Source organism: Cariama cristata, unplaced genomic scaffold (genome assembly GCF_000690535.1).
Source record: "Cariama cristata isolate BGI_N322 unplaced genomic scaffold, ASM69053v1 scaffold6880, whole genome shotgun sequence".
In the NCBI taxonomy this organism is placed as follows: domain Eukaryota; kingdom Metazoa; phylum Chordata; class Aves; order Cariamiformes; family Cariamidae; genus Cariama; species Cariama cristata.
The window spans coordinates 2,752-21,952 of NW_009592876.1; the positions used below are offsets into that span (position 1 = coordinate 2,752).

General features: G+C 36.3%; 1 protein-coding gene across 1 annotated transcript in view; it reads right to left on the reverse strand.

Moving 5' to 3' along the window:
* The window catches only part of LOC104161076 (nesprin-1-like), a gene marked incomplete at its 3' end in the record, with an annotated part of 90,647 nt that overhangs the window by 1,550 nt on the left and 69,896 nt on the right, over positions 1-19,201 (reverse strand). The window contains exons 38-51 of the mRNA XM_009699425.1: positions 18,496-19,124; positions 17,647-17,826; positions 15,220-15,370; positions 13,656-13,814; positions 12,713-12,895; positions 11,514-11,615; positions 9,563-9,766; positions 8,856-9,063; positions 8,050-8,162; positions 7,159-7,364; positions 5,942-6,097; positions 4,372-4,663; positions 3,495-3,667; positions 1,154-1,463 (exon numbers count right to left, since the gene is read on the reverse strand). Of these exons, the coding sequence (XP_009697727.1) occupies positions 1,154-1,463; positions 3,495-3,667; positions 4,372-4,663; positions 5,942-6,097; positions 7,159-7,364; positions 8,050-8,162; positions 8,856-9,063; positions 9,563-9,766; positions 11,514-11,615; positions 12,713-12,895; positions 13,656-13,814; positions 15,220-15,370; positions 17,647-17,826; positions 18,496-19,124 (3,066 nt within the window). The remainder of the gene's footprint in view (positions 1-1,153; positions 1,464-3,494; positions 3,668-4,371; positions 4,664-5,941; positions 6,098-7,158; positions 7,365-8,049; positions 8,163-8,855; positions 9,064-9,562; positions 9,767-11,513; positions 11,616-12,712; positions 12,896-13,655; positions 13,815-15,219; positions 15,371-17,646; positions 17,827-18,495; positions 19,125-19,201) is intronic.

Sequence of the window (19,201 nt, forward strand, 5' to 3'; positions counted from 1 at the left end):
GGCAAAGCTGTCTTTCTTGCTTAAGAAATTAAATGTATTGATGCATACTGATTTCAGGAGAACACTGCCATGCTCACTTATGATAGTCTTTTCACACAAGTTAAAAAGCATTGTACTGAGCGAGTCAGTAACCTTTGTATTGCTCCAGGTTTAACTCTGCTGAAGGAAGCAGAGTTATATGAGGATGAAAGTGTGCTGATTCTCTAGAAACCAGATTCATAGCTTACTATTTCCAGAAAAAAAAAAAAAAGAGATGAAAAGTTCATCATAAAAAGAACACAGTGTTTGAATAGATTATCATTATAGAATGTATATGGCCTAGATTTAACATTTTTCCCAACAGATAATTTGTTAGATCTTCCACTAATTTTTTACTTTGGTACATTTTTTATATAGACTATAGATGAATTACCGACAGGCCACCAGCACTATTCTGAATACATGAAAACCTGAATCACACTGCGATCAGATTACTGAATTTGTATACAGCGGTTACTTCAGTCTCACATTAGCCTGTTATTACTGGGCCTTCTCCTGATGCAAACCTTCCCATTAGCTGAGAAGGTGGAGATTGTAGCTCAGAGCAAGTGTCACTGTTATGACCTGCTCAGCAGAAGGTCTCAGTGAGCTCACATACCTTTCTTTGGAAACCAAGCAGAATACCTGTATAGCATGTGCAGTGCTTAGTGGCTTGAAATGCCACAAAATATGGGCATATATCTTTCTGACAATAGGATTTCTCTGTCTGACAATATATTTTCTGCTCAAGGGGGCATTTCATTCTTCCATTTCTAGGTTAAAAAAAAAAGAAAGTGCTAGGAATGGATGAAAAAGAATTAGCAGAAAATAAATCTGGAAGAATGTCAGAAGTACTGTTGTATATATGAAATTAGGAACAAAATATATGCTCTTCACTTTTCAAAAATCATAACAATACCAATTTCAATTCCAAATATCTCTTTTGCATTCTAGTGAATTTTAGTAAACTATATCCAACTTTTTTGTAAGACTCAACCATAACAAAAGGCAAGATTATTCAAATACAGTCAATCCTTTAGTTACTAAAAAATTATGGAAATCCAAATTTTAGCTACATATACAGATGTCTACACACTTTACTTACTTGAAATGGAGATGTTTGCCTTTATCTTACCTTGGCTACAGTTGTGATGTCATTAAACTGTGTTTTTAGTTCTTCTTGAGCTGCCTCTCCAAAAGAATCATCCTCTGTTTTTTCATACAGTTCCACAGCCTTTTCAATGAGTTGCTGTAAATCACCACAGTGATCCTCTATCTCGGAAACAATAGCCTGGAAGTGGTCCAGCTGAGCAAACTTCTCTTTCAGACCAATCTGTGGTTCTAAAGGCTGTTCCACTTTGTGATCCAAATTATCTAACCACTGCTCCAGCTGGTTTTTCCTTTCCAGATATTCGTTCCACTGGCTAATGACAGAATCTAGGCAGCTTGCATTAAAACAAACATACACAGTACAGATGAGAACTCTTGAACAGTCTGTAAAAAAAAGAGCCTGCTTATACCTTAATTGCTACACTGTCTGTAGCCATGTATAATATGCTTAGAATATGCTTTTTCCTCCACTTTGCTTTTGTTTTCTGTGTCAATTTACATGCAAGATATTCTAGCATTCCTGTGGGTTTTGGGCTACTACATATAACCTGATACAACTGCTTCCCTATTACAGGTTACATGAGGGATCCGTCTGTCTCGGACTAATGAAAAGCACAATTCAGTGTCTGTTCAGCAAAGTAAAATACAGAGCATTACTGGAGTTCTTTATGATCAGAGTAATAAAATGTACAGCAGCCTATGAAATTATTGACATTAAGAGATATTCTGGCAAGTTTGGGAAGAACACATTAATCGTATGTAGTCCCATTTACAATTTGTAAGAAATACTCTCTTCTGTTATATATTGCTCCTCCTAGCAGATTACCATATTTCTCTGTGATTCGTGTTAAGGAACACAATTCTCATTCTAGTGGACTTAATGATAGACATGAGTGTGGTAAGGATTTCATTCAAAATGAAATGGTCTAACTTAATCTAAATAATATTTTATGACAAAAATTGGGTGAAATTAGAGTGAAATCTTAAAGGCAGCCCATTGTAATTTTCTACATATAATTGTATGAACATTTTGGAGTAGGTAAGAAAGTGGCACCACTTTCAATTGGAAAAACTCCAATTTACCCATATCATGGCTCCCACCACCGACAGCTGATATTCAGGACTCAGATACCCTAGCACTCAGATTATCTAAAAGACAGATCTGTGACCTTTCTGATGCAGATCTATGAGCTTTCTGATGTAGGAGTTTTCATTAGAGAACTAAGGAAGTAGCATCATGCCAATGTTCACCAAAGGCTCATTTCTATCCAGTAATGACTGGGATGATGGAACAGAGGGTGCTTGTAAAACCCATGGATGAAAGCAACCCAGGAGCAGCTGCAGCTAGTTTGGATGACAGGATTTAAATGTCAGACGTTCTTAAAAGAAATTTTAAAAAGATGGAATTTGGTGATGAAAATAATGCTTTACTTAGGAAGGAGAAATCAGATAGATACACAAATACAAAACTGGGGATAACTGCCTAGGCTTAGTATTGTGGAAAAGGATTCGGAGATAGTAGAGGATAAAGAAGTAAACAAAATTCAACAATATGATACTATTGGAAAGAAAAGAAAATCTGATTCTGGAGTGGATTAAGAAGAGTGTTATATGAAGGAGATGGAAAGTACTGATACACTATTCAGAATTAATAAGGTCTCAAATACAGTAAGAGATCAGACCACTTTCAGTTATTATCTTTTAAGAAAAACGTAGACAAACTAGTGATAGTCTGCAATCTATTGAGAAAAAAACAAGGATTAAAGAGGTCCAGAAAGTATTACTACTGAGAAACTGAGCAACACCAGTATGTCTAGAACAGAGATGATGGAGGCCTTCAAATATATAAAACGGTCTCACACAGGCAATAAGAAAAACTTTCCATTTCTACCGAGGTTAAGACAAGAAGAAATCAGCTTAGTATGTAAGAAACATTATTTGGAGCGGATATTAGGATTTCTTTTTAATTAAAAAACATAATGACAGACAGAATTGAGAAACCTTCCTAGAGTTTTGTAAGGAAAAGGTAGATAAATATCTGTCACATGTTCTTGGTCCTGCCCAAGTACAGGTTCAATAACTCAGAAAGCCCTTCCTAGCTTTCTCGCTGTAGGAATTGGTATGATTTCTATTTATTTTTAAATTACTGTCAAGTACCATCTTGTTTGAAATTTGATTTATCTGATAGGGTCAGCTCATCTTTTTACAGAAGGATGTATTTTTTCAGGCAATTTTGATTCTCTCTGATAATACAACTTTCCCCTCACATAAGACTAATGAATGAATGGACTCCTATGTGCTGTGAGGTACCACTCTTTGTAAGCAAACACGGCCGGGTCTGACCTGTATGTTCCAGGGAGTTTTACCTCTGCCAGTTCATTGAGGTGCTGATGATGTTGTTCCATACATCCTTCAGTGTCTGTAGTTCGGTTTGTATCACCTTTTGTCCTTCCTCATTGCTGCTTCTAAGTGCTTGTTCTCCTTTGCCAATGGCCATGTTCAGCTTAACTTCACCATCACCTTTGAGTAAGAGGATCTCCTGTGATGCAAAATAAGTCAAAATATCAAATGCAAGCTGTTGAGAGGTGAAAGCTGTTACCCTTTCAACAGTGGACACCATCTTCTCTGAGCTCGTTTATCCTTGACAGCCATGCCCAGTGTGAACTCCTAGGCACCTTCTACTGTAAATGCCTGTCCCTTACTACGTGCAAGTCATCCAGCAGTTTTTCCCACAGCCATACAGGTTTTTCGCTGCATTGGTCATCCTAAAATACTGCTGTCATTGCAGTAAATGATGAGTAGGTCGAGCACTGCACAGAAATATGGCACCACGTAGCTAGACAAAATCTCAAGAAAGCCCATGGTGGGATCTCCTACACTGATGACCTTCCTAATAGACGTTTATCTAAACTGTTCCTGAAGACCTCCTGTGACAGATACGTTACAGCCTCTCTGCATCAATTATTCCAAGGCTTCCCCTCCATTTGAAAACTTTTTTGGACCTGAATACACATTTTCATAGTTTGTTATTCCCTATTAAAAGTAATACCTGGCACCCGTCTTCATTAAACTTCATCCTGTTTTTCATACCTCACCTCCCAATTTGTCAAGATCACCTTAAATTCTGATCCTCTCCTTCATAACCATAGAAAGAATAAAATATAAAAATATTCCTTTTCCACTGATGTGTCCCAGGCCCAATATTAATCTTGATGCGTAATCTCTGGTTGTATCCTCCTTTACCTGAATTTGTGACAGTCGTCTCTCTAGTGTGGCTTTGCTACCAAGAGTGCTCTCTGATGATGCCAGTTTATCTTGAACCTCTTTTACCCATGACCACATACTCTGCAATGCCTCCTCCAAAGTGAGATGCTCTTGGAGTGCAAGCTGACATGTTCGCAGCTTCTCCTTGACAGTTTTGACCATGTTTTGATAATTGGTGAGATGTTGAGAAGCCAGGCGCACTTCTCTCCCTGCACCATGGCCTTCTTCATTTAAAGTCTGTGCCATTTGGGACAGCTTATCAAAAGATTCCCTGAAAGAAAATAGGGAGACTGAAAATCAGTTTCAGAAAGCAGATAATACTGTTATAGCAACTGTCAGAAGTTATGAAGGTTGCTGTCCTAATCACCTACTGTACCAGTGACAGAGTTCATAGTTAACAGAAAAATCAGCTGGGGGAGACTGAAAGGAAATATAAGCAGTGTGTACTGATTAATATATTTACTTGTGTACACTGCCATTTCTTGCAGATTTTGGTGCTCAAAATGATCACACTGAAATCTTTGTGTTGCACATTTAAACTAAAACCGCACTTAAGTTTCTTTTCAGCATTCAGACTTTCCAGTTCTATATGAACTGCTACCTTTTTGTACCTGCACCAAAGCTTCTGAGAAGTTCATAGTCTTTGACAGGTAGGAAGGCATAATGGAAAGGTCAGGCAGGCTATTTGTCCAGGATTAGACACCGACTCTGGGGTTCAGTACAAGGGTCAGTAAAAGGGATTAAAACTCTGTGTTTATACAGCCTCAGTTAATCTCACTCTGTGTTTATACAGCCTGAGTTAATCTCAATCTACTGGATCACCCTTCCTGATACCCTGTGATTACAAGGAATTTACATCAGACCAAAATGTCTTCCATCAGTCTCAAGGGGATAGGTAGTGACTGGGTATTTCCTTTTACCATGCTGTGAGGCTTGAACAACTGACTACTGTTTCTGTTCTATCTGCACCAACCTAATAATAAAAAAAAAAAAAAAGAAAAACTACTGTGTACTAAAAAGGGCAATTACTTCATCATCTATTGGCTAAATCTGAATTCTAGAAAGATTTCACAGTCAATGTGGATGTTATTTGAGCTTTTTCATAAAAGTCAGCTTTTTGGGAAGGGAATTCTGCTAAAGCGATTGGATCCAAGTGTTGCAGGACAGAAAGAAAGAAAATTTTAAAATGGATATAATGATAAGTGTTATTTTTACTACTGCTTTTACAAGCAATATTTTTAAGATTTATTTTTACAAGTAATATTTTCAAGATTTATTGTTTTAAAATTATATTTTTCCATTTCCATTTATTAATAAAGTAAGGTAAGCTTTTCTTAATGAGAAATGTATCAACATCAAATTTTGGAGTTGGCTTCAAATTGCAGTTTCCTTAAAACTGGCAGTATCTGGATTCAGCCTCTTTTCACAGAGTATGTTGCAACACCTTTCTCTATTGTTAGCAAACATACTTTACCCCAACAGTTTAGTTTCACTGTTGCTTTAGCAGAGGAAAAAGTGAGAGTATTTTAGGAAACGTATTTCATACTACCTTGAATTCAGTAACTCTTCCAGGAACTTTTCCACTTTCTGTACCTCCTTTTTCTTCTCAGGAATAAGCTGTTTGCTCTCTCCTAATGCTTCTGTGCTTATTCTTTCTTCCATGTCATGCATCCACAGGCCAAGTTTCTTGTGCTGATCTTCAAAGCTACAGCACAGATAAATGCTTCCTTAAAAATATTTCTCAGGTGGAGTAAAGTTAGTAAGACGTTAACTCAGTTCTTTCCATATCCACAAGTCCGGGAAAATAAAGCTAGGTATCAATTTCATGCTTCAAGAATAAGAGTTGTACACAAAACATAATTCCACAGTGACTACTGATCTAAAAATATTCAGCCACTCTCTAAAAATGTTCAGTAAAATCATGGGAACTACAGTGAGAAAAGAAGCGTCCAAAATTTAAAGTGACAGTTCTTTTATTTATTACTAGATTCAATAAAGGCAGAACAAAAGAAAGCTTTATCCAAACCCTTATAATGATTTAGTCTAAGATTAAAAAATGGGTAAAAATGGGCTTTTACTCAGTATTGACACTTACAACACCTGAAGTGTTGTGCTTTCAACTTCTCCAACAAAACATAACTGGAATCTCAAGCACTCAGAACTCAGCAAAACAAGTTCTGGCCCTAAGTTTGAAAATACTTTCCTTCTAGGAAGGTACACCATCTCATCTTGCTGTTTTACCCATTACTGCTACACTAACTTTGCTTTCAATTAGCAACAGTTTTGAATCTAGTTATACCTAAAAATATTTGAACTCCCAAAATTCCAGCCCCAAGTAATAATTTAAGAGTATTTTCTTACTAGGAAATATAGCCATCTGGAACAGAACAGGACAGGACAGACGCACACTGTGTAAAAAGCATACTATCTTCAAACCCCAGGGCAGAACTTGAAAATTCATCACACCTTTTCCTTCCAGGAAATTACATTTAAATTACTGAGATCCCAAATGCTGATCTGGGATTGCATGAGCTACATAGATCTTCCGCATATATGATCCTGACCTTCCATTCTTTAACCAAATCCGTACCCTTGGAGTAAGACCTGTTGCTTTGTTTTTAGCACAGAACTTCATTTTCTTTTAAATATTTCCAAAGGAAAAATCAAACAGGACTAGAGTAACTGGAAATAATTTCAAATTGTGCCCTGTATTTCTGCAGCCGGACAATTTCATTCAGTCCATCTGTGACTACTGGTATTACTCACCTTCCCAGGCGTGAGGCACAAGCTTCCAGTGCCTTCTTATCATTCAGACACTGGTTGAGGAATTCCTGGAAGTTCTGGTTGGACTTTGCTATTTGCTCCTGAATATGGCTCATAACTGGTTTGGGTAAGCAAGCATACAAACTTTCTCCTTCCTTGCAGGCAGCATCTAACTTGTTCTGTCCCTCACTAACAGAATCCAGCACGCTCTGTGTAATGAAAGAATACAGTTAAACATATAGGATTTAATAACAAAATATAAGCAATATTTCTATTAGAAGTGGTCAGATTTCCCCAACAAGATGAGTGCCGTGTCTAGCTATAGAAAAAATTCTAAGCAGATAGTTCAAATAAAGTTTTACTAGGTGGTGCTGCAATTCACTGAGTTCAATTTTCCTATTTGGTCCCAAGGCAGTCCTGTCTTTCTTTGGATAGTTTAGTCATGTCCTGAAGGTGTTCTATATTTCAGGAATTAGGGCTGTTTGCAGCAGTTGTCTGCTATTTGTGTTCTGTCCCATCAAAAATCTACACAGATAAGCTTTGACATATCAGTGTTAACCTGAAAGATTGAATGAGCAATAGTGGAAGAAAAAATAGGAAGAGGAAAAGAGGAGAAAGAAGGCAAAAAAAGGAAAAAAGATTCAAAATCAGAAACAAGAATAGTTTAGTTACACATAACCCTTTCAGAAATTAAATTCTGATCTCTCGGAACAGTGAACACAGTTTCCACTGTATTCCCTCTACAGTACATACTGCCGTCTTGAACCATTCTTACATTACCTTTTTAGAAAGAAAACCAATAAATATGATAGCATCTACAAATTATTTTAGAGATATAATTGGATACATATAGTTCAATTGCTAATTACTATTTTTTTAATTTGTTCACTATACCTGCAAGTCATGTAGCTTTGCCTCTATGGCTTTGCTGTCTCCAGACCTGTCAGATGATTCTTTTACTGCAGCCTTCACACCAGAAAACCATTCCTGGAATTCTTGCATAGAATCTTATTTAATAAAAAAGTATAGAGAAGAGAATATTTTTTTAAGAAGCGGCATTATCCACAACACCATATAGCTGTCTTGCCCAATTCTTTTATCCTTCAGGAAGAATGTGTAAAAGCTAACAGGATGGGTCTCATTGCCTTCAATGACCTTGGGGAGTGGGATTCGTTTCACAAAAAGTTAGATGTTTCAAGTGTAAACACCCAAATTTGAACAGTCACACTAGGCTCCCCTTTATAGTCAATGGCAAAAGGTAGGCATTTTCAGTCTATGATATGTCCCAATTTAATGTTAGATAGTATCTAGATTAGTATCATAATATATAAGATTAAAAATTGCCTGCTTCTCTCCTCTGACTATCCAGGGAGTCCAGATGGGGACTTTCACAATATAAACATCTCCATTTGGTTATATACATCTCTTTACAGCAAATACACAAAGTGCAATAGAGATGTATACTAAGAGTGAAGAAAGGTGGAGCCGAGCTTGCATTTCATGCACATTATGTGGTTAAAGTTGAATTCTGTTTTTGTCGTAGCAGTTACCAATTGAACATTTGGTAACAGGACTTTTTGAAAGGCTCCATACAAAAATAAAGTTGTAATTGCAAGTGACATCACTGGAAACTCTGGTAGGCTCCAGAGTGACTCATGGCTGTGGGCTAACAGCTCCTATTAACAAGCCTGGAGACTCACGGAGGAAATGTTTTTCCAAGGACTCTTGCATGCTGGCCTGTGTTCTGGAACAGAGCAGATTCACAGCTTCATACTTCTTTATTAATGAAGTGACAGTGCCACCAAGAGTTTCCAGCTCCACAGAATGGTATTTGCGACACAGGCTGTTGAGGTTCTCACGGGCCGAGTCAATGCTGCTCTGCTGAAGCTGAAGGTCTGTCTGTGTTTCCTGAAAATGAAGTTACAACACAAATATGACATTTGTAAAGACACAAAAGTTCATAACTTATATTGCAAGGGAGTCAATGGACTTGTAAACATGCTGGAGTAATGTTCAATGTAATAAAACTGGTTCTTGTCACAACAAAGACCATATTATTCGTTCTAATTTTCTAAAAGGTTTGTATAAAGTTAATAAATCAGAACTCGTTCATTGGTGGAACTTCTTGAAGAGTATCACTGTATAATTCGCCAATATTCTAGCAGCTGTGCAGGAGATATACATTTTTTATCAAATGAATTAAGTATAATGCTTAGCAAAAACTCTGATAAAAAACCCAAAGATCACTGCATAAGAAAAAGCATATCGCCAATACTCTAGCAGCTGTGCAGGAAATATACATTTTCTTATCAAATGAAAATTAAGTATAATGCTTAGCAAAAACTCTGATAAAAAACCCAAAGATCACTGCATAAGAAAAAGCATATTCATTTTCTTCAGCACCGACCTTCACTTTATTTAGAGCTTCAGGATCCAGGTTACGAGCACAGCTTAACAGTGTCTCTTCCACTTTTGTTAACTGGTCTGTCATCTGATCAATAAACTTCTGTAACTGCATCTTCTGAGTACTGAAATCTTTCAGTGTCTCTTTTGCTGTCTCTGCCATTTCTTTGGCGTGTTCCAACTTCTGCCTCAAATCTGACTCTATAAACTAAAAGCAAAATGTTACATATTAAAGCACTTAAACAAAACATTTATTATGGTGAATGTTTATTGAGAAAATGGAAGGTAGGAAAGTGACACACAATGATCATTTTGCTCTCTTTACATCTGTAAGTAAAGATACTTACATAAATAAAAAATGTCAGCCATTCAGGATTAAGTCTTAGACACACAGTAGTCCAAAGAAGGGATACTAACTTATAAAAAGCCAGACCGCAAACTGTTGAAGTTATTATCCTCTTCTGAAAAATTAGTTGATCCTTTTCCTTTGCTAATTTGCCATATATACAGAACATGACCTAAACACAACTAGCTCCGTAAAAAGAAATATCAATTGGTGAAACTTAAGAGCACTGAGGCTTAAAGTATCTCAGTGTAAGATAGATTAAAATTGAAGACAACACAGAAATAAGTTAGAATATCGCCCATTAACCTGTTCAAAGACAGCAGTATGTGAAATCATAATAGATGTTAGCTGTGCACATATTACTAGTAAAAGGTAAATCAAATCAGTTGTAATAGGGTAATATTTATAAATGAGCAATTACTGAAAATTCTATTAAGGAATTGTTTATGTTCTTAGGATATGAGCTGATTATACTGTAGTTTACTTATTTAGCATTTGACTGTTGGCAAATAATTTGGGGATTTATGTTTAGTTTGTGAGGCTTTATTCTCAAATTTACATTTATATGTCAACTATGATTATTTTATTGTAGGTATGATTTAAATTTTTTATTGTATTTATCATATTTAGTAGTTGGAGATAGGTGTGTGTTGGTTAACAGTGATATTCTGCAAAATAATTTGCTCTAAGTTTTGCTCTGAAAGTGGACAGATATTTATTATGACACATATGATTAAACCTGATTTTTCTGAACCTCTCACGTAAAGGAAACAATTTGGGAGAGCATAAGCACTTCCATTTAATTTGCACATCTTTATACTATAGGGTTCTTGACCCATATCTGATTGGTAACTTAGGCTTATGTGTGTACAGTCACAGCAAAATGTGGACAAGGCTTTAGTGTTATATTAAGTTCTGTTAAAGTCTGATAAATGGTTTTGAAATAAATATCTACCAAAATATTTCCCTGCCTGTGGAAATTGCAGAAGTCAGCTTATCTTTTAAAACTTCTGACATTGAAAGTGAATAATCTTACATACCAATTTCCATCTGAAATTAAACATCTGAAATAGTCATACTTTGGTTTTGCATCTGCCCTAGAACATAAAAAATATGGACCTAGCCAATACTAAAAGCTCAACAGCTCGCTTTCAGCGCTTGTATTTTACTTCTCTCTTGTAACAGCTAGTTCAGGGCACTAATTTCAGTCCACTAAAGAATACTTTTGGGTTGGTAAAGCAAATGAACATCTGCATTATAATTCTTTCAAAGTGGCAAACTGTGTGTGGACTCACATATGATGTGGCTTAATGTTGTGCAGCATAGAGAATATCACCTGTCTCATATCTGATCAGCTACATTATAAACTATTTACTCTATTTCAATTTGGTAAAAAATACTTTTACAACTCTAATGCTTAATTACTTTATGGTATACTTTTTTCAGAAAAAAGTCAAAGTTAACTAAAGAAATAGTTATGATACATATAAATAATGCTGTATCTGTCAGCTTGAAAGAAAAAGGCAGTACAGGAGAGACAGAAATTTCAGGAGGAGTTTCTTCTTAGTTATTGGAGCTCAGTCTGTGATTACCAGTATCTTTATTTTACCTGGAGATCTGCAGGAGGCTCTTGACTATGGGTCAGTTCTTTGAGATCCGAAATTTTGGAACTAAGCTGCTCCAACTTCAGTTCTTTATCCTTGACTTCAGACTGTAAAAGAGATGTGGTCAAAGTTTCATATCAAACTAGAAGAAGGTTTTAGACCTTCAGAAGGATGCTCGATCAATTGCAAAAATGAAAAAATGTAAACAAAGTTTAGCAACCAGAGGGAAAACACTGTTGTTCTATTAGTTTTCTTCTCTAAAAATCTCCCATCTCTTTTCCTTTATTAGACTCAGTTCAGAGATTTTTTTTCTCCTCCATTAAAATAACCACACACATTTTTAGCATTTAAAATGCACTAACAGCTTTAGTTTCTTAAAACTGGCTGAATAAAGATGGAAATGTCATTGTTTATTCGACTGGAAAAATCTACTGTGGTTGTTAGGTTCCACTTAATGGCATGCAGAGTATAATACATGTGCTTTCTGGTTTTTATTACAAGGAAGTGAACTCTCGGAAAAAAATTAGACACAGAAATAAATTTTAATCTCAAAAGGGAATTTAAAAATGCTGCTTTATATGTCTTAAGGACATAATTTATTTCAAATGAAGTAGAATATGGCTGATTTTATGGCTGATCTGCTGTATATTTTAAGCCAACAGAGGCAGAATGCATCCCGAACACTGACTAGATTTCTAAAACAGTTTAACACTATCCAGAAAAGAAAGACATCATCTTACTGAAATTCTTAGAACCTGACATTAAAATTTGCCCTCCAGCCCAGCATATCTTTTTTATTGTCTGGAGAATCTACCTTCTAAGCTGAGATTTTAGAAACTACTCATTTTTTGCTTAACTTCAGTGGAAGTTGTGTAAAATTTCCATCAGTTTCTACTGGAACAGAGTTCAGTCCCATGCTATGCTTTTTGAAATTTTTGTGCTTGTAAGAACACGTTGTCATGTACTGCTAGAGCCAAAATAACTACGGAGCTTAGATTTAGTAAGAGATGTGCAGTTCTTATTTCTGCCAGAAGCAACGGCTTCAAAGAAGGGCTGGAATGCTGTCTGCTAGCCATTGGGTGAGTGGTACCACTGCTTGAACCGGGCACAGGGTGATCTACAACAGCACAGCCTTATCTATGTGCCCGATAGCACTTGAGATTTTGGTCTAGAACATTTTTATCACTGATTTATGGGTAAGCACCTGGAAGTCTTTGAGGAGGACCTCCATTCTCTGACTGTGACTCAAGTTGCTGACGCCTTCGTTTAGTTTAGAAATGCACTTATTGCACCATCCATCCATTTCATCTCCAGTTTTAAGGATGTCATCCCATAGAGACATGCTTACACTCAACCGCTCAATGTTGTCTTCAATTCTTTCAGACACCTTTTAGGAGAGGAGAATGTATCAATACAATTCAAAAATTAATTTTCTATTTCTTTATTTTGCAGCCAGTTATAAGGCAAGTGCATCAGAAATAATTAGTAAGCCTAGGCAAAATAAGTTTCTTAGAGTTAGGACTAAGTTCTGAATTCTAATTTCAATTTAGTTACCCAGATCATAAAATGAACAAAAATCATATGTGACTGCTTCTAAAAATTTGTACATTTTTACTGGGAAAATATGTTCAAATAAATTTTATCTTTAAAACCAGCTACATTTATCTTTTTCACATAATGTAGGAATTTGCTAATAAAGCAGTATAAATATGAAAATGTAAAATATTAGCTTTTATATTATGGTTCTCTGCTATAATGTTGTCTTTCTCAACATATTCACATCTTTTATGGTGTAGCCTAAATGAATTTACTGCCTGATTTATTTAGTCCAATTTACTTCAATAAAGTAACACTGGCATACATCAGGTAAGAATCCAATCCAAATTTATACTCAGAAGTGTGCACTTAGCAAATTTATGCTAGTAACATTTATATATTGTTACAAGACATCGTTTTAAATCTATCAAACAGATGTCACAACTTTGTGCGTACAATGGATGCCAAATGCCTATGATTAACCTTTTGAGATATACTTCAGAGTAAATTTTACTAAACAATTGCACTCTAAGATCCTAAGAAAATTCTAATACTGTAACCTTAAGCCCAACTTAAAAACTGTATGCAGCATATAAACACCAGACTCTTACATCTAGCCATTTGTCCACCGTACAATTCGAATCTGTTTTTACCGCAGTGGAGTCGCAGTTATGCACTCTTTTCAATTCTGCTAACAAATGTTTTCCTTTATTAGTGAAAGTATCCAGGTCTTTTTGTTTATCACTCAGATCATTCTTGGCAGCTTCATGCTGTGGATATAAATATTTGCTTGTTTAATGAAGCCTTGAAGAAAGAAAGAAAGATCCAGTTCTCTAGGCACCCATCCCTAGCCCTGTGGTCTATGTTACGCATTTGATAATTCTCTTTCAGCATACCATTTAATATTTAACTACGCCACAAAATACAGAGCAACTGACATGGTCTTCTCATGAGCATAATCAAATAGTATGACTGTCATAAATAATGCACACAAGTGGGAATAATAAATTCTGAATTTTCCCCAATTGATAATCAGCTATCTTCGGGACTCAAGGCAATTTTTTTATTATTATTATTCTTTCTATTCTTCAGACTCTACATGTCTAAAATTGAATAATAAGAACCCACCATCAACTAACTGGTATCTAAAATCAGTTCTGGAATTACAGCAGGGTAAACAGAGGGTGTTGCAAGCAAAAGTTAGAATTGTAAAACCCGTCACTCCTAGATACTCTGGAAAACAAAAGTACAGATGTGTTCAGAAAGGCATCAGACAAAATCTTCAGGGCTACTAGGTTTGCAATTCTAGGTGTATGGAAATCCTTAGAACACTGTTCAACAGACTGAGAAAGAATCACAGTAAGCGTCTCATACTTTAACAAGTATTACAGATCAGCATTAGAGATAAGCTAGTAGTTTGGATGCAGTATGGCCATGTGGCCATGCCTACTTTATTCTGGTAGTTGTGCAAAGTATTTATTGCACTCCAACTCCTTCAAGCCTAGACATGGCCACGGTTGTAGCAGGGAATTCTCCACAGCCCAAGGCTCACATTAAGGAGAGGAATCATACAGAAGTTACATGCGTTTCTTTGTTAGACTGGTGAGCTCTGTTCTGGTTTTCAGTTCTGGTTAAAAGAATGGAATGCAGGGATCCAAATTCCTTATCTCTGCTCAATGGGCAGTATCAAAATTGTACCCCATGGAATATGTTGCCTTAGGGAAAAACGTAAGAATTGCACACATCAGAAATGCGTGTAATTCGTTTTCTTTCGTTGACTTTTGTCTATCCAAAAAATTACCCAATATGGAAAAACATCAAAGTATGTTAACTGGAAATAGCCTATCATACTATGATAGGAATATATGCTCCAGGCATTTTATATAAAGTGCAAATAACATGTTTTTCCATAAAAATTAACATTTTGCATTTCTAGGTGTTAAAATTATAAATAAGAACAATCAAATACACATTAATAGATCTCACCAAAATGTTGAAAGGACTATATTCTTTCCTCATCAGAATCAGTACAATTTAAATCCTGAATATCTGTGTGACAAGACTGGCCAGTAAATTCAAGAACTGTAAACACAGCTCAAGGGCAGCTTTCAAACAGAAAAATCCATCTAAATCAAAGATCATTTCAGTGCCTCAAATGAAAATATACGTAATTACCTTTGATAAAGTTCGCCTGACTTCTTCACGATCCTTCCAAATGGATCTGATCACAGAAACGCTGTCAGCACTGTCTATGACTTTCACTACTGTTGACTTCAAGCTCTGATATTCCTTCATCAGATCGATAAGAATGCAGGACTGCTCCTTTCTGTAATGTGAAAGAGCTGTGTTAGCACCATTTGCTGTCATGTTTCTGAATGAGAGAACTTGATGTAGTGATTCACCATGGGTAAATCAGGATACAGTGCTAAACATGTTTTGGGTAGCGAAGGAAATATTAATAATGAGGTTTTACAAATCACTATGGGTCCATACATCACAAAACATCTCACTGAAGAGCCAGTATACGAATTGCCATCTCGTATGTATCAGATATCAAAGCAACTGACTTGAGCAAAAGAAAGACTGAAACTGGAATTCAAGCTTCTCACTTCCTAGGTTTAGCATCTTACTGACTGCAAACCACACTATAGTGATGCTGGCACTCACAGCTCATTTTTTTTAACTTGTTTCTTTAACATGGAGTATTTTTGGGGTAAAAAGAGGCAGAAGTAAAGACTAAAGCAATGCAAGGTAAGTCTGACTATTTTGTCCTCCAGTTGTCGGATGCATGCTTTTGGGTGTAAAATGTTACATTCAACTTACCTATCATTCTACTGAGAACAGAATAACCTGCTGATATGAACAGGTCCAATATTTTTTTTCCACCCCCTCTCCAGAAAAGCCTATTTCTTCTCAGGCAATGGACAGAAGAAAAAAACCTATTCAATCCATTCCTGGTGTTTATACTGAAGAGAAAGAAGGAAGACTAGTACTTTGGATATGTTTAGTTGTAGAACAGTGTTTGTCAATGAAAGGAATTTGGGAAACATTATATTGCCAAGAAAGAGAGACAATCACTTTAGGAGCTGGCTCTTCTCTGAATGCTCCACAGAGCTCTCCAAAATAATCAGGTTCAAGAGGGTCTAAAATTATATCTATATGAGAGTGAAAGCAGTTCAAAATAATCAAAATAAAATCAATAATTTAAACAAAAATTAACATTATTTTTATGTTAGAAAGGAATCACGAGGTACCTTAATGTCTTTCAGGTTTAGGTATAAAGATGGCAACAGCTACGCCAGCATGTGAGAAGTGGGCAACTCATTTACCTTCAGTAATGCCTCTATAAGGCAGGGACAGCTATTCTATGTTTTGTTCACTACCAGGCTGCTACTGTCTAGTTTCTGGCACACGTATGCGGAAATTACTTGGTTTACTATTATTAAGGACTTCTAGAGGTAAGAAAAATGGGTTGCGGCAACATGCAACATGAAATATGAATTAGCAGCAGTGCTGAAGAAAATGGAGAGATGGACATTTTTTATACAAAGCTATCCTTTTCTTCCACTTAGTTCAGATTTATACATCTCTTAAAAATGCACTAGAAAACCAGACTGAATTCAGCTGGAAAAAGATCACCAGAAATGCAATTCATGTAGCTGTGCATATTTTCAAGAGGGAAATAATACACAGATATGATTAAGGGGCAGCATATTTACAAATATCTGTACGGTGTCAACCAAGAAAATAGAATAACAGTATAGTATATAAACAAAAGGAAAAAAAAAATTTCAGCACAAATGAAAGGTTTTTTTAAAATCATCGTTCCAGTACACCAACTGAGCAGTTACATGGGGATCATCAAATTGCATATGCCCACTGAAATATTAGCCAGGCTTAGAACTGTTTTGCTTCTGCACTTAGACAAAATTTACATACATTGAGGATGATGTAGTACTGAATGAATCTAGCACTTAATTTTACCATGCAAATTTAAAAAAGAATATTTGAAGTAGTTTTCTTTAAAGATGATGAAGAGGCAGCTAAGACAAAGAAAAGAGTAAGATGAAACTCTCTTTAGTTTCTTTAGTTCCTTTCTTTATCAGCTTTCACTGATTATACAAAACTGTCTTATATCACTGATTATACACTAATGATTGTTATGAACCTAGTCCCTTAGACAGACAGAAAGATTTAAATCTAAGAATGATTTAGGTCCACTGAATATAGGGTTGTCATATCCAATAGAGAAGGAAAATACATGCTAGAAGGAGAGTATGTGCTACTTGGAGGGACAGTGAAAACCCAATGGAGATTTCTTATCTTTCAGGAGAGTAAACAATAACATGCAACTAAAAGCCCGGTATATCTGTAAGTACTGTCCTGAGGACCTATCTATGGCTTTATTAATAGTATAATTACAACTGGTACAAATATTCTGGTTTATACTGTGTTTTATCTTCTACTCAGTATTTAACATACAAGCCCCGTTTTTTTATTGGGATTAATACAGTAAGAAGACGTCAAGTGTAAATAACCGTGTCTCTTTCCCCCACTAAAAAAACCCTCTCCTTTCTCACCTTAAGTCTAAGATCCACTTACTTTTCATGTATAAATTTCTTGGTATCCTCCCACAGAGATTCTAAGTGATTTATCTCTTTGTCAATCTCAGGAGCAAGTGTGGTATCTTTTTGGGCTATTTGTTTTGCTTTGTCCATGAGCCACTGGAGTTCATGCTGGTGAGAATTCAATTCTTCATCTAATTGGTTAAAGACCCTCAATCTGCAAGTTAAAATACAGGTTTCAAATTTACTTCACTTTTTTGCAAGAGAGAAGAGGAGAAAGGGAGAATGAAATAGTTGTTAAGAGTTACTGTGCATCAAGTTCCCGTTTTCTAACACTTCCCACAATATCTTCAGAAAACAAAGTGTTATCTGAATTTTTTTCTGTTACGGCTGGGCTCAGAATGTGATTTTTCTGATACAAACACAGATATACATATACCTCCACCTCACACAGTGACATAGAAATATACTCAAATATTTGGATGAATACTTTATTATAGTAAGTGTTTTCAGTTCCTTCAGCACATGCACAGTCTTCAATTCTGTAAGGGTAGAGAGAGTTATGTTATATGGGATTTCTAATAGCTGTTTGGAGCTTGGATTCATTCGGACAAAATAAATTTCTGAGGCAAAGATATTATTGACTGTTCATTCAACATAAAAAATCAGCGGGACTTGCTAAGTGTTCTGCTCATGTTCTCCCTCCATCGAAACAGTTCGCTTACTTACAGAATTTTATTAAGTAGATATATGGACTCTTTTATGCCTGGCAGGAAATAAAGTATCGAGACAGAACACTCACACATGCCGCCAGTGCATCATAAAAAGTGTAGAGATTGCAAGCAAATGAAGAAGTGCCAATCTCAAGCATTAATATTGTTTTTACCTTTGCTGGAGGGTTTGTGGTGTTGCCTCCTTCAGGCCCTCCTTGTCAGCCTTTTCCTCAATATCTTCAACACTCTTCAGCAGCTGTTCCTTACGTTCCATGAAAGATCTTCGCAAGGCTCCAAGAGCCTCTGCCTCACTCTGTTTGGTTCCCAGCAGGTTTTGAACTGCCTCCAGTTCCAAGCACAAGTTATCCACCACGGCCCTGCAGGAGGTCCTCTGCTCAGAAATGCTGTGCTTTAGATGATACTGGGCCTTAGTAAGGGAACCATCCAAACTGACAGCTACAGATTCCAGCTTGTTAAGATCTTGAATAACGTCATTGAGTTCCTTCTCCAGCAAATCAGATTTAGCTTTATCCATATTTCCCGTTTTCTCCACCGTCTGCCTCAGCTGGTGGAGCACTCCCGATGCAGCCCTGTGGAGCTCCAGGAATACCCGCAGCTGATCCAGAGCCTCTTGTCTTTGGCTAGTTATTTGACTTGCCTCCTGCAAGATCTGAAAGCAATCTTCAGTCTTTCCCTGCAATGTCTGTTGGTCCTCCGGGCAGCTGAAGGAACACAATTTATCTACATGTTCCTTCAGACTTCGTAACTGCTGTTTCTTACTTTCGACTTCCATTGAGTGGTTCTTTGGGAAAGAAAGAAAACAGGGCTGGGTTTCTTCTTCCAAACAAAAGTTCAGAGAACATTTCAGTACTAAACTTA